At 35.0% G+C, this 16845-nt stretch overlaps 1 protein-coding gene across 1 annotated transcript; it reads right to left on the bottom strand.

The window, feature by feature from the left end:
* Nucleotides 1-163: 163 nt before the first annotated feature.
* LOC126858599 (transcription factor SOX-9-like) lies at nucleotides 164-16161 on the bottom strand. The gene is made up of 4 exons (XM_050609071.1): nucleotides 15042-16161; nucleotides 2764-2941; nucleotides 1753-1840; nucleotides 164-918 (listed from the first exon to the last, which is right to left on the bottom strand). The coding sequence occupies exons 1-4, from the start codon at nucleotides 15157-15159 to the stop codon at nucleotides 238-240; spliced, it is 1065 nt and encodes a 354-aa protein (XP_050465028.1). The 5' UTR covers nucleotides 15160-16161; the 3' UTR covers nucleotides 164-237.
* Between the last annotated feature and the right edge of the window lie 684 nt (nucleotides 16162-16845).

The raw sequence follows: 16845 nt of genomic DNA, 5'->3' as shown, positions 1-16845 counted from the left end.
GAGGAATGAAGATGGAGAGGGATGGAAGACCAGCGACCCTTGCATTGGTTGCATTGCTTTCGTAGAAACATTGCTCCAATTGATGTCTATGTGTACATCCGTAAATTATATTAGTAACTTTCTGTTTGGTGCTGATAATTATTTAATATTAATATACGTCGCGTGCGAAGAGAAAGTATAATTTTTCGACTGTAAGAATAGTCTTGCATCACATCACCTTTAATAGACTCGCGAGATCTATCGTGGTCCCATGTAATACGGTGGTTGCGTCATGGATGCCGCCGATATGTAGGGATAAAAAGAGGGATGTGACGATACGCTCTGCGGCTGATAATCATTTTCCTCGCTGTGGACGGTGTATCCCTCCGTGGTGGGATAATATTGTCCGTGTACACAGGCATAAGGCGCTTTAACGGCGGCGGCGGCGCCGCTCATCTCCGCGGGATACTTTAGACCGTCTGGATATCCTTTGGTCTCCGGATATTTGGGTAGTTCGTAAGATTTGGTTTGCAGATCCGGGTACTTGGTGGTAACCGCTGGCTCGTGATGGTGGTGGTACTTGGTGCCGGTCATCTCGTGATGATACTTGGCGACCTCGTGACACTTTACCTCGGCGTAGCTCCTCGACGTCGTCTCGTACGTTGACTTGCCGAGATGATCTGCAGCAGGATACTTTGCGACCGTCTCGTTGACCCAGACTGGTCTGGCCAGATCGTAAGCACTGGACTTGGCCGGGTCGTGATAAGTCGCCGGTCGCTCGTATGACTTCACAGCAGCATCCGGATATAGACGGGTGTAAGTGCAGTCCGAAGAACCGGCTGAGGAATCGAGGGAGGTACCGGGCGACGCAAGCCCACCTCGGTGCATGATGATACCCATCTGATCGTCCGATTTTGGCTTCCTTCGACGCGGCTGATACTACGAATGATAATACATTTTTTTTTATTTAAATCTTATGTCATCTAAATTTCGAATTCTTCACTACAGTCGTATTGGATTAAAGAGTAGAAAATCAAATAAATTTCTTTCCTTAGAAATTTTTCTCTCCTGAGTTATAAAAAATTCGATATGACTACAGCGAAAAATCATCTGGGAGAGATAAATGAACGAATGTAAAAGTAGGAAATAGATTAGATAAAATTCGGAAAAGATGCTTAGGGGAAAATACTTGTAAGATTTAATTATGAAAATTAAATACATCGATAATTAAACATTATATTGTATCGTGATGATATCGTAAATAGAATGAAATAAATAGAATTGTAAATAGAATTGTAATAAGAGCGGATAACTTAAATAAGCACACAATTGTTGTTTAACAAAACCGATGAAAGCTCCACTTTTTTTTCTATGATTTGCATTTCATCTAACGCGTTTCATCGCCACCGCTCAACTTTCTCACTCGCGTAGAGCGGCGACACGGATGGCTTCATCTGAGAATCCATTTCCTCTTCTCGTAAATCATCACCAGGGCGACGCGGCGGGATTTAAATCGCGCTCCGGCCATCGAGCCTCGATTAACCACTCGAGCGCTTTGAAACGAATGCGTATTGCACGCGCTAATTCGTTTCGCTATCCAACGCGAATCAAGATCGATCTTGCGTAATTTCTTAACGAGTGTGAAACGTACGTTAATATTTCTCATATTTTTAATGCTGCGCCGTTACTTCGCCGTTCTCGTTTTCATATGAACACGTGCTAACTCTCCATTATCTTAATGCTAATTAATTAATTAATCAATGAACTAGCTACCTTGTAATGCGGATGTTGCTTCTTATGCGCGTTTCGCAGTCTCTCGGCTTCCTCGACAAACGGTTGCTTCTCGCCGTCGCTCAAAATCCTGCGGGAAACAAATCGTAATTTTCGATATCGCGCTGCTGATGGAAAAATATTTAAAAAACATTTAAAAGTATTTAAACGATATTGAATGCGACATTAACGAAGCGATTTTATATGAAGATCGGTTATTAATATGGTTTTTATGATCTTTTGTTAACGTTTAGAATAGCGATAATTTTTTTTTATACTGAATATTTTTTTAGCATCATTATTGTAATATTAACTTAATATTATCTGATATAATTGCTATGTGCAAAACACAACTAATTTTCTCGAAATGAAAAAAAAATTGACAATTGCAAATTTTGAAAATTAAATGACTTGCTTGTACAAATCAATATTTAATCTATCAAAAAAATATTCAACATTTATTTATACATCTATACAGGGTGTTTCAGGTCGGATCAATGAAACTTTAGCGTCTTATAGGAAATTGAATTTAGAACAAAAAAGTTCGAATGAATATAGGTTCAAAAACACTCTTCATTAAAAAATTATAGCTAATAACCTTCGAAAGATAACTTTAAAACATTTATTTGAAAAAAATAACGAAATAAATCTGATGAGTAATTAAATAACTAATTAAATTACATCAATTTCATTTAATTCTGCTAAGGCGTTCAAAAGAAAACAAGCTCAAAATAACGAAAAAAGCAGAAACTTAAAAAAAAAACTATCTTTCGATGGTTTTTATATAAACACTACATTCGTAATATACAAACATTGCAAATGCAAACATAAAAATGTTCGTATTAAATTTTGATCATAACTAATTACTTAGAGAGTTTATTAGCTACAACTTTTTAACAAAGTGTTTCCAAACCTATGTTTATTTAATTTTTTATAACTATAAATTATATACCTTGAAGTTTCATTGACCCGACATGGACCCTTGTATATTAATTTAATCGAAAACTAGATTACCTCCACAATTTTCCCAGCGTCTTCGACAACTCAGCGTTGTGCAATTGCGGATACTGGTCGGCGAGTCTTCGCCTTGCCGCCTGCGCCCACACCATAAAAGCGTTCATGGGACGCTTCACGTGAGCGCTTCTTCGTCCGCCGGCGCGCGAAGTCACCGGAAGCAGCGTCCAATCGTATCCTGCAAATATAAATGATAGGATTCATGATATTTATACTAAAAAGTTCGAAGGCGTGTATATGAGCATATCAAAGAAAAAGAGAAATTTTACTTTAGTAAATTTTACTTTAGTCTGATAAATTGAAAAATTCATTTATATCTCAAGCTTTCAATTTTCTTCGTGAAAAAAACTGATATCTTTTTTCGAGCAAATTATAATATCAATCATTAATCTGTGAATATTCGAAGAAAATTGAGAAAGAAATTATATGTTGATTTTTCAAGAAAAAGTCATTTTTAACTTTCAAAATATTGAATAATTTCCATTGCGGTACAATTATAATTTTTGTGTCACATTTTACATTAAAAAAATCTAATGAAATCTTAGAATGTATTAGGCATGGCATATGTGTCAGTCATATGTGGACATGATAGTATTGAAATTTATTACAAAGTAATTACGTTTTTTATGACGGTATAGAGCCGAAATATTAAGTGACGTAAGTGCTTCGAATTACCGAAAATTCCGCGCCGCTTAATAAGGATTCGGCTCCGGATGTTTTCCTACATTTCACTTCGTGGGAAAAGAGCCCTATGAGCAAGCCGCGGTCGTAAAACCTTGTCTCCCTTTGAACAAATGTATACCGACTTATGTAAATCTGTCCTTGCGCACTCTCACCGCGATCTCCTAAATCTTTATTCCTTGGCCGGAGAGCGGTTCTGGAGGAAGATTTGGAGGAATGAGGAAGAGATAGAAATACAGATGCGTAACTAGGGAGACTTGGAAAATTAATAGTGCAAGATTATGATACTTATCAACGGCGATATAAATTCATCTCTCGATTTAAATTAGTATCCTATTCTCTTACAGTAACACGTGTTTTATCTTTATGACAGAAGACCAGCTGACATAGTCAGAATAGCCAGGAAGAGAAACGTCTTGTGTATTCGCATTTAAAATTTATTTGTTATTTTATATAAATTACTCAAAATCTTTGTAATCGCAAAAAAAAAGCATCTGTCATAGAAACCAAGGAATGAATGCGAATATAACATTCATTCTCATAGAAAGTTACATCAATATGAAAAAATGTATTTGACTAGTCAAGTTAAGACGCTTAAAAAGATATCTTCGTATTACTAATTGCCATTGATCGTCAGAGGGCAGGGGAGAATAGAGAAGGGAAAGGGGAGGAGAGGGGTATGGGCGAGACCTCGGGAGGGACCCGGTGCACGTGACGAAGCGCCAAGCCGGAGTTCGGAAAGCTGGTGGGAGCTAATTACCGTGGGTCCATGGTCCACTGGCGCGGCACTTGTGTCGGCGTCTTTAAGCGTCCGGGGGAGGTCCTTTCGTCGACGCCTGCGCCGATAGCCGCGACGTCGAAATATAATTTTACACGGAAACGCGGAAGGGCTTTGCGGAGAACGCGACAGGAATAGAGGAAATTTCGCGCGAATCGGGCGAAACACGACCCTCCGTAGTCGATTAGGCATGCAAAGAGCATCGGACCCTCTCCTAAGCAGCAGCCTGTACCAATCAGGCAGCCGCTCTTTGGAGCTCAATGGTACACCGACAATGTAGACGACTTAATTACAAAAGCCATAGAACGGCTAAAAAAAGTATTTTCTGTGCATATTTTTTTTTTTAAATAATTATTCATATAAAGGAAAAAAATTTTAAATAGAACAGAGAAAGAGAGAGAAGTAGAGATAATATTGTTATAATATAGTTATGCGTAAAATGAACTGGAGATTAATAGCATAATGAAGATTTATCTCTGAACAACATTGATGTATCTGTTATCGGATAATTCAATTTTGATATCGAACATAACTGTAATCCGGCAATTAAATAATGAATTTATTGACAGTTAAACTGCAGTTCGCCAAATCGCGCTTAATCTTAGTTTCTCCGCTCTTTTATCTGTTTTGATTTGATTAATTACGAGCATAACGACCCGACGCATTGGTGAATTGGCGGCGCACGCGAGTGACCGAGAACTCGCGCGTTTTTCCAGGATTGTGAATGGCTTTTGAGTGGAGATCAGGGCCGTAGTTAGCGCATCCGTGCCGGGCTACAATAGGCGGGTTGTGTGGCCTGGTGAATGAACCGGTGTGCTCGGGCATACCGGCCATCAAGGGCGACCTGTCGAGACTCTTGCTACATTAACTCCTTTACAAATCCGCCTGTTACAAATCCCCCGGCCTTTAACGAGGCCCTCTTTAACGCTTCGACACCTTGTCCCGTCGATGTTTGACATTACGTAGCCCGTCGCCACGTGCTCGACGATCCTCCGACTCGCACCGTCCAGTTTCTCGGGGAAGGTACACGGCGAGAATTTATCTTTCTTCGGGTAATACATATGATATTTAATAAAGATTGGTGAAATAAATGCGTTCGCGGAATTAAATAAAAGACGAAATAATTTTATAATTTAGAATTATTAAATGTAATAATTAAATATATAAGATAAATTAGACTTTAAAAATAAATTTTATAAAAATTGTAGAAAATAAAAAAGTGATATATTTATGTTTATTCGTATATGATGTGTCCATTTAAGATCGGATATATATGTTATATCAAGGGCCACCTGTATTTTCATCGCGTCGATATTTTGTAATGAAATGCGTATCGCTTAGCGCCGTTGGGGCAAATATTTACTCGGCGTAGGCGCAGGCTTGTCTCTCTTCTTGAGCGATAAACCATTTGGATTATACATTCTTGCGGTCGGCCTACGAACCATCTCGCGCGTGCCATTGGTTTTTCAACCTTGATCATCAATGAATTCAAGTGTCCATCACTCTGCCGTCGCTCCTGGCATAGTATTGCATCATGTAGATAAAAAAAAAATCTTTTTTCGAGTTTGATTTTGAAATAGAAACAAGTCCTGCGACTCGTAATGATGCGATATTTTGAGTGTGGATCGATTGTCGCCAGAACATGTAAGATGTATATGTCAAAATAACAAACTTATTTATTAAAATTATATGCGCAAAGAGAACATATGAAAATAAATTTACGAAAAATCATTAAAAAAGAATATTTAACGAGGAAGATAATAGTCTAGATGCATCTCTAAATCTCGCTAGAATATTCAGCTAGTCGCGAAGAGAGTGATAATATCCGCGATTCTCCCTTGTAATCCGCTGCATCGGACTAGACCTCATTAATCCTTGTAATTATTCGCGTCGCAATTGTCCGATATTTAAACGCGGGGATAAAATTAGTTCGGCCGAGATATCATCCCTCCGACGATTTCCACCTGTCTATCCGCTGGTCCTATCCCGACGACGACGACGACGACGTACGTGTCTCTGGCGAAACTTCGTCGCCGCGAAGACTGAGTCTCGGACGCGCTTCATAAATCATGTCTCGCGGTCCGCACGTATCGCTCCCTTCCCCCCTCCCCTCCTCCCCCTATCCTCCCTCTTCTCCTTTTCTTCCGCTCGGTACGCGGCGATCTTTCAGATTTAATTCGGTACTAGCATAATTAGTGGCGGTGGCAGGCGCGTTCGCCTCGTCTCGCTCTGTTCGCAGCACCTGCCGTGCTCTCGAATTTTCCTCGGAGGAATATCATCGTCTCTCTCTCTCTCTCTCTCTCTCTCTCTCTCTCTCTCTTCGCGAGGCGATCTCCTCGGCTATATTTCTCCGGCTCGTCCGACTCCGTCCCCCTTCCCTCCCCCTCCCCCCCGTCTTTCTCTCCCTTTCGAGTTTTACCCCCTTTTCTACTTACTCGTGCGAATATCGTGCGGATAAATCTGCGAGGCGGCCAAATGGAGAAAAGAGCGACGAGATGTAGCCGACGACGCGGGCTTTCAGCGCCAATTACCAGTATATGCCTTTCCCTTCCCCCATCTTCGCCCTCTTAAACGACTCGATAAAGACGGCACAACGGGCGAAAAAGAACGAGCGGCGAATGGACGCGCGCGTCTCTCGCGTTTCGTGCTATTTCGGGAAATTGATATTTTTCGCCGGCCAATTTCGATTTAAATGTCTCGTTGACGCGATAAACCGCGTTCAAAATGAAAATTCTTTTGTAAATAATTTGTATTAATCATTTTTTAACATTTCTCTCTCTCTCTCTCTTTCTCTCTCTTTTTTCCTCTCTTCGAAATGAGATAAACTAATTTTTTGTAAAAGCTAATAATAAAATCATAATAATGAAAAAGCTGATAATTATATTAAATTTATTGATGTATTTCGCCGGCCAATTTCGATTTAAATGTCTCGTTGACACGATAAATCGTTCAAGATATAAATTATTTTGTAAATAATTTGTTTTAATAATTTTTTTAACGTTTCTCTCTCTCTCTCTCTCTCTCTCTTTTCTTTTCTCTCCTCGAGATGAGATAAAATAGTCTTTTGTAAAAACTAATAATAATGCTAATAATAAAATCATAATCAAAGCTGAACTTAATTATATTAAAACAAATCTTAAAGATATGAATTAATTTTCTAGCGTTCTCCTCATAATGTTTATTTTTATATTTTACTACAACTTTCTCTTTTATATTTTCTTTTGATTCAAATTGTTTTCCGAAATAAGAAAGAATATAATTATGATATAAATTTGTTTCTCTTATTTTTTAAACACGATGCTTATTTTGCACTACAGTATTTTAATTTTTGTTCACCTTTTTTTTAAAGAGACTAGAATACTATAAACGCGCGCGCCAATCTTTTGTATGTGTATATGTATATAATTACTTACATATTAATTCTAATTTTCCACTTTTTCAAAATAAATTAAATAAAAATTATACACCCACTTAATATTTAACCTATCAAATGTGTCTTTCAGTTATGACAAGCTTTTATTGGTTTAAAGTAATGTTCAGAGCATCGTCGAGATAACCAATTATCATCGCGAAAAAGAGGTAACAATATTGTCAGTATCGATTATCATAGCAATAAAATCTTAGACAGTTTGTCACGCATCATTTTAATATAATTTTACTTTAGTCAATCTAATGGTTATCAATCAAAAAAAAATTTAATCATTGTTTGAAGTAATAATATTTAATCTTATAATAATATATAATATTTATAATAATATGTAATTTATATTAAAATAAATTAATAAAACATTTATGTGTCATATAATTTGAATAATTTGAAAGTCAAATTATCAATCAAATTTAATAATTGATTGCGAAGTAATAACATTTAATCGTAATGAAATAAAATTAAATAAAATTATAAAAATATCTAAAATAAAATATATAAAAATTAATAAAATATATAAAAATATAAAAATAAAATATATAAAATTAAATTAAATAAAATTAAATTAATAAATAATGTAATTTATATTAAAATGAAATGAATAAAACATTTGTTGTGCCGCATGGATAATTTGACGATTTAATTGATTGAAGTAACAATGTTTAATTTTAATAAAATAAAATTAAATAAAATTATAAAAATATATAAAATAAAATTAATAAATAATATAATATAATATAATATAATATATATATAATATAATAATATAATAATATTTACATAATAATATAGAATACGCTACGCGTATCTAACTTTTAAGAAAGCATTTTTCAACTTATGTTTGTAGGAAACTTTTCATTCAAAATTATTTAAATATATAATTAAATTTCCTATAAAATCTCAAAGTCTGACCGGAACGAAGATTCACCCTGTATATATATTATAATACGTGAAATATTTTGGCAGCAAAGTATCACAATAAACATATTCGGCCTTGGCGGCATAAACATTGGCGCGCTATCATTTACGTATTTCGACTTTGATTGGCATTTGTGCGACGATATTCGAGCAGGAAAGTGGTCGTGCGAAACGCTCCGTCGAATTCTTTCTTTAAGCGCGATCGCGAGCAGTATCGAAAAATTTATTTGTTATTATAATATATTTAATAATTAATTAATATTTGTAAATAATATGTAAGATATATATATATATCGCGATGATAAATCTTGAATCGCATTTAATTTATTCATTTAGTCACACACAACACACACACACACACACACAAAAGTAAGAATTAAAAGTATAGAAAAGCAAATTTTAAATTATCGTTATTACGTTTTTACCGTAATTATCGTTATTACGATTTTTATGGACAATAATTATTTTTTTAACAAAACAGAATCAAATATACTTTTTTCCGTGATGCTATATCATTTGACTTTTCAACGATTTAGATATAATTTGGATTAAGAACGTGCTGTAAAAAGATTAAATCATAAAATCGAATAATTAATATAACGCTAAACTCCGTGATATATTAATCGTTTAATAAATAATTGATCCAAAATTTTAAAGACTAATATAACTTTTATATTTCGCACATATGTATATTTCATAGTACGTAATATATTTCGACAGCAAAATAATATGATTAATATCTAACATGGTATTTGGTCTTGGCGGTGTAAACATTGACGCGCGTAAATATTGTTTACGTTCACGGCCTTGTTATTGACGAACACATTGAATAGAACAATAGTGGGGTGAGACGCTCAAATTCCTTTCGTGTTATCATTCGTACGATGACACTCGAACAGTAATATAATAGTGCGATACGCTCCGTTAAATTCTTTTGCTATACGCGATCGCGATAATTATCGGAAAATATTTTGATAAGATTAATATTTAGTTATCTTTTACATATCTTAGATAACACGTAATTATATCGCAACGATCAATCTTGAGATGTGTATTTCGCGCATATACGCGATGTATACATATTTAATCAAGAATCGAAGTGACAGAAATCAAAATTATAAATTATTATTCCATCGCAATCTTTCTCTCTCTTTGTAAGCAATAATTATTTCTTAAAAAATACTTAAAGTTCAATTATATTTCGTTCGATGCTTTTTCGTTTAACTTTTCGACGATTTAAATATGATACAGATTAAAAATGCATAATAAAATTATCAAATCGCAGGTTCAAGTAATTAATATAACGATGAACTCCGTGATATTAATCGCTTATTAGATAATTGATCTATTATTTAATAATAATTTAAAATATTTGTATAATTTATTCCGTTTGTATATATGTCATAATACGTAAAATTATTTTCGGCTCCGAAAAATCAATGACATGGTATTCGGCTTTAGCGATGTAAACATTAGCGCGCTGTTGTTAACATGTTTATGCTTTACGGCCTTATCATTCACACGACGATACTCGAACAGTAAGAGACATTCTGTTAAATTTCTTTTTAAACGCAATTGCGACAAATATTAAAATATAATTCGCTATTATTGTTATAATTATCAATTAATTATTTTTAAAAATAAGAAATAAAAATAATAATTCAACAATAGAAATAGTATTGCTGTAACGTGACGCGTGATTTTATCATCGTGTAAATGTTGAGCAAAATAGTATTTTTCAAGTTTTCTCTTACGATATAATATGTGTCTCGTATGATTGTTCCGTGATCGGGAGTGTCAGTGCAAAGTATCGAGCTGCGATCGTGCATATTCGACTAATCGTAATTAAAACTGTGTTTTCGCGAGTGAATGTGAAAGTCATGAGAAAACGACAAAGAGATGAACAAGAGAAGAAAAGTAAGTCCTAAAAAGTATCCGACGATGGATGAAGCAGAGGTATGTGTGATAAATAATTTATTTCTATTTGCCATCTATATTAATTTTTAAAATATATACATTGCTCTTTCTTTTTTGTTTCTTCAATAATGTAGAGAAATCCAATCTAAATTATCATATAATATAACATATATCACTTGTTTTATCAAAACATATCTACACCGCATCTCTTTTAATCAAGAGAAAAGAGGGATGCGATATAGATAATTTATGCTCAAATATAATATCACGTTATACATATATAATTTTGTAATATGATATATATATCATATTACAAAATTATATACGTATAATACCCTCCTAGGGTGTAACCTTGGCGTGGTGGGAGGGCATAGTACCTGGATGGTACCTTAAGGGCCTTAAGGCCTACTGAGGTATTGAGAAGGGAAACCAAGCACCCAACGCCGTCGTCGCTGTCATCGTGCCGCGGACGGCTCGTCGTATCGTTAGTGCTGTCAACGTGCCGCGGACGGCTTATCGCGGCGTCGGTTCCGTCAACGTGTCGCGGACGGTTTTCGCGTCGCGTCGCGTGTCCATACTGCATTGCCACGAGTCGTACAATGACTCATATGTGGCACGCACATCTGTGGAGGACTTAGTGCGTTGCCTTGTTGCTCGTCATCGGAGCGTACGAGCAACGAGAGAGTCGCGTAACCGCATAACCGCGTTTTCGCGTCGTCGCGTCTTCGCGCCTTCGTCTTCTATCCCGTTTTCGCGATGCGAGGATCGTACTTCGTTGCCGACTAACTGGGATATCTCTCAGCGTTGCTATCGGTAATATATTAATACCCTATTAATATAATTAATTTTATATGATATTAGGTAACGTTAATACAATATTAATGTTATATATATTATATAAATATTTATGTATTAATAAATTTAATATATTAATGGAGACGCAACGTTAAAACGCCTCAGTATCGCGGCTGAGGTGAATGCCGGCCGCGTAGCAACGTATGATCGTGCATAATATAGATGCGACGATCGCGCGGTTAATCTTGAACTTCGGTTCGAGAATTGGCTGTTGGGGGCACGCTCTGCTTCGACGAACGGTTCGGCCTGAATCGGTTAGAATTCGATCGATTTTTGAATCGTCGTTCCCTCATCTTGTACCGTCTATCAGCTGTACTGTATCGCATTGAGGACAGTTGGCTGTGCTTTATTAGGTTCGATTTTCGCTCGCTAGAGAAGCTGATTTCTCATCTTCTAAGTGATCTAAATTGTGAACACTTAGGACTTGGGTATCTTCATTCTCGACCCGTCTCTCAGCCTTATGATAAGCGTAAGTTTCAGTCTGTATGATAGAAACTTGGTGGTTCTCTGTGATCGTTCCTAATGAAGTTCGAGTCGGCCCTCGGTGAGAACAAGCGCGGGCAAGAATTGAGCGTCGATTCCATCAATCGATTTCGTCTTCTTCCTTTGCTCGCTTAACCCTTGCTCGGAGTAATCGTGAATTCCCGACTTGTCGACTCGCAGTATGATTCTCGTGTGAAACGGGGTTCGATCGTACCGAAATTCGAAAGTGCGGAAGTGCCGCTCAAAGTATCGCGCGTGTGAATGTAGTGCGGAAGTATTTTTAATAAAAGTGCGGGTGTGCCGTTTAAAGTATCGCGCGTGTGAATCTACCTGAGAGGAGGAGGAGGCCTAGGACAGGCATCGGGCATCGGTGGAGCAATTCTGTGGTAAGTAAATTGTTATTTGTATATTAATTACATACAATTTAAATTGACTACCTAATTACATAATTTGATTTTTTTTATATGATTGAAACAAGAGAGAATTAGAAACGGAAAAAATTTTTATATAAAAGCTACAATCTTGTAAAAGTTTCCATTTTTAAATTATAGTCTTTATATGAAATTATTAGTGTCTTTTTCAAAATTTATAAAATTGTTTTATTAATCTGTTTAATATTATATGCATTGAATATAAAATTCAATACTTACAATAAATTTTTGACATATTAATTATTTTAATTATTAATTAATAATTTTACTACAATTTGCATCTCCTATTTATATGTTACAGATCAACGCAGCGATCCTAACATCCTGAGAGGAGGAGGAGGCCTAGGAGAGGCATCCTGCACCGGCGGAGCAACCCAAGGGTGAGTATTATTATTTTTATATTAATTATTATAAATCCCGTACACGCATTAATTCAATTCGATCATTGTTTGAATAGTTTAAACAAGAGAGACTCATGCTATAAAAGTTTTTATTTAAAATAATTTTCTTTTTAGAATTTATAAAATTATATTTATATACCTTTTTATTATTATACGTATCAGATATATAAAATTCGATGCGTACAATAATAATTTCTTGAAATATTAATTATTTTAAGCGTTGCTATAATTTGGATTTTATATTTGTGTGTTGCAGACAACGTAGCCTCAAGACCAAATCTCCGCTGTTGCGCATCAGTGCCGGTGAGTGACAAATTTTTATTTAATTCTAAAGTAACGGATTTCTAGAAATTGTAGATAAATTATAGATTGTAGATAAATCTGTTACTTTAAATGTGGATGAGCTAAAATAGTTTTATTTAAATAACTTTTAATAAGTATTTTTGATATGCATTGCATCTATTGCAAAAATAAATTAAAGTCTAAGAAAGAAAATTATAAAGAAAACATTTTTTTCAATTTGTAAATTTTATCTGATTTGATTGAATCAAGAATATTACTAATTTTATCAATTATTGTTTGATAGTAACTTTTTCTTATAACATGCACCGATCTTATTCTTATTTCTTATAGCTCATTCATATCGTAGAATTTGTTTGTAGATACTGCTTTTAAATTTTGTTTTTACTAATATAAAACCAAATAATCAATTAATTAAATTATCTGTAATATAATAATAAATGGCATAAATGTTGTGTAAATTAATTTATCTTTATCATTAATTTATATTTATCATAATGTGCCATAATTTTTTAATCAAAATTTTGTTTGATAATTTGGTTTATTTTAGTTAAAATAAAATTATGAACGATCTAACGTCTAACGAACGATCGTAAAGTTGCACGAGCGTGAACTGTTTACGCTCATCTGCCGGTGTTAATTATCCGGCAAAAGAAGGAGCTTTTCTCCTTATCAGCGCAAGAAGAATCTTGCATTTATTCGCCGGCGACTAAATAGTCGGCCTTACAAGAAGGAGTATCTCCTTTTTCACCATCTCTGGTTAGAGATCGATCCAGAAAGTGGCCAGGAGCAACGAAAGGTAGGTCCAACTGGCCTGAAGAATGAATAAGCTAAATAAGGATACGCAAAATAGGCGGCTAAAATCGTAGCAAAAGGTACACAAGATACAATTAGGATCCGCGAGTAGAGCACATGGTTAGGACACGCGGTTAGGATACGCGGTCAGGGATATGTTTTCCAAATCTCCGCTGGTTCAACCAGCAAGTAAGATTGTTAGAGTTATAGGAACATTTTGGAAAATGAAACTTCAAAATTTATCATATCCTCCTCGGGACTTAGAAATATCTTGATACATGACACGACATATGAAAAAATAATTTCTGAAAAGCAGAAATATATTCTACTATAATTTTCCTCTAGTTTTGGACTTTCGTAAATTATACGAAAAATCGAGATATCTCTTGCAATATTGTTGGAGCGTAAAAATTAAGTGAAAGTTTCTTTTATATTTCGTGCCATGCGACACAAATTATATTATATTATCCTATATTATTTATTAATTTTATTTTATATATTTTTATAATTTTATTTAATTTTATTTTATTAAAATTAAACATTGTTACTTCAATCAATTAAATCATCAAATTATTCACGCGGCACAACAAACGTTTTATTCATTTCATTTTAATAAATATAAATAAATAAAAATAAATATTAATAAATAAAAATAAATATAAATTACCTACATAAATCCTATATTATTAATTAATTTTATTTAATTTTATTATATTACGATTAAATATTATTACTTCTCTTGTAAATTTGATTGAGAAAAGAATTTTTCTTTATTGATCTCTGATAGGGGGTCGAAGCTACATCTTTGGCTAGACGTAGCCAGAATTAATATGGCCAGGATCAACGATAAATAAGTCCAACTAGTCCAACGAAAGTAGCCTATAGTGCATTATTTTAGGGCATTCTATTAGGGCACGCGAGTAGGGCACGCGAGTAGGGCACGTGGTTAGGGCACGCACTTATTATAAAATACATATAACTATTATAAAATTAATTATATGTAATATAATAATATGTATAACTAATATGTATTATCTGTTTTTTTCAAAATCAATTAAATCAAAATTATATATATATAATATTTGAATTGTCAAATACGTAGCCATGACAGATTTTTATTAATATGAAATAATGTACAGCGTAATATTGAAATAATCAATCAACATTGAGGAAAAGAAGCAACAATACTTGCGAGTATCGATTTAACATGTCTTTTTTAAGAGTGGATATATTACACTCTATTATTATACGTTTTAATTATATTGCAAAATGCAAAAATTATATATGCTTACCTTGCAATAATTTACCCACAGCATCGTCCAAAGAATTATTGCCGCTGTGTTCGTTGCTGGACGAGCTGGCTTTACTTTCCATCGAAGATAAATCGTTATTATTGTGATGGATATCCATTTTTATTCTTGTTAAATCCACGATGCAAAACACTTTTTTCACTGACGATCGATATTCACACAATCACTAAAAACTATAAATGTCAAAGATTCGCGAACTCAAAAAGATGCTTTTGACATAAATATAAATGTCACTCAAATAATGTCACATAATCGATGATAAATCGAGTAGCAAATCTCGTCGGGAGATAAAGCGCATCTCGTGGATTTTTTTGTCGCAGATGAGCGAGATTCTCGGTAAAAGATTTCCGTCGCAGGAAGAGAGATTCGATAATTAATCGAGGGTTATCAGGGCGCGATTTATCGGGTCGGATAGGTCGCCGAATCTTCTTTATGGCTACTTAGCCGACCCTGCGTCGACCTTATACGCATCGGATCTTTTTTTATCTCGATATTAAATATTCCGATTCCTACGAACTCGTAGATCACCCAGAGATTCACTTCGTTATCGGCTCCGGGAAATATTAGACAGAAATCGATGATGATGATGATGATGTGTTAAGAGGAGAGGTTCACTCTTTAAAACTCTAGACCCTCGATTTATCTCTCATCGAATGATGCGTTCTCGAGTATACCGATTTTATTTCTTCGGGATGCCAAATGAAACGAAGAAAAGATTCGTCCTAATTCGACCTCGAGATCATCGAGTCATATCATAGTTAAATCCACGATGTCTCATCTGCCGGAGGAATATCCTAGTTATCGTTTTTCTCCTCTCTCTTTCTTTCTCGATTATCGAAGACGTTAATAAACTCTGTGACGCTGTCGCGTTCCTCATACGATATTAATCGCGTCATCGATAAATACGGAGATCGAGAGACGTAACGGCACGGTGCTGGCGAATCAGGTAAACTCCGATGGCCGACTGATGGACCGAGAGGAGAGACGCGACGATGGACCCGATGGACTCTCAGGGAGGCGAAGAAACCGTCCGCACGGTACAACCGCACAGGTTGGTCCGCACGGGTGGAAGAGGACGAGGCGAGATGAGACGAAACGCACGTCTGGCACACGCACCAAAACCATCAGGCGGATGGCAGACCGTCCGCGGAGGCGGTTCCGTGGACCACCTCTACCTCTGGTGGGGAGAGCACGTAGAATCTTCCTCCTTTCTCTTCTTCATTCTCTTTAGTCTTCTCTTTCTCTTTGCCGTCATCGTTTCCTCGCGCTCGTGTCAAAGTCGATCCCTGTACGTCCTGTAAATCCGCACGCGATTCTGTCTCTTGCATCCTTACACTTTATTTAGAGCCATTGAATCTTTAATGTTTCTTCGTGGAATTTCGTTACGAAATTGCTGCGCAATCTGAGATTTTAATAAGAAGTCGAAAATGGTTTCCCATTTTTTTATTCCCATTTTGATAACAAAAAAAATTTTTTTTTTTTTTCTTAAATGATAGATTCTTTAATTAATTTAATATTGATCTTTTTTTTTATTGGGTAATATTAAAGATATTAATAACTTTAAAATTATGAAGAGAAAATGAGAGAGATTAAGGAGATAAAAAAGAGAGGAGCGTTTGACGAAATAAATTTCAATGAGCCAAGTAAATATTAATGATACTACATTTTCTTTAAATAACTTTAGATACAATTTATTTGCTTACGGAATTTTAATTTGAAGCTTAAAATCATAAAATTAATCGAAAGAAATAAAACGCTGTTTATAAAAATATTTCTTGAATTTGCA

Source organism: Cataglyphis hispanica, chromosome 26 (genome assembly GCF_021464435.1).
Source record: "Cataglyphis hispanica isolate Lineage 1 chromosome 26, ULB_Chis1_1.0, whole genome shotgun sequence".
Classification (NCBI taxonomy): Eukaryota; Metazoa; Arthropoda; class Insecta; order Hymenoptera; family Formicidae; genus Cataglyphis; species Cataglyphis hispanica.
This window is presented reverse-complemented; position numbering and strand designations above follow the sequence as displayed.

Excerpts from the sequence above, each read along its gene's own strand:
- LOC126858599 (XM_050609071.1), bottom strand. The coding sequence starts at position 15,159 with ATGGATATCCATCACAATAATAACGATTTATCTTCGATGGAAAGTAAA. Across the intron at positions 2,942-15,041 it reads TGTGGGTAAATTATTGCAAG|GATACGATTGGACGCTGCTT; the intron begins GTAAGCATATAT and ends TTATATTTGCAG. Across the intron at positions 919-1,752 it reads AGCAACATCCGCATTACAAG|TATCAGCCGCGTCGAAGGAA; the intron begins GTAGCTAGTTCA and ends TATCATTCGTAG.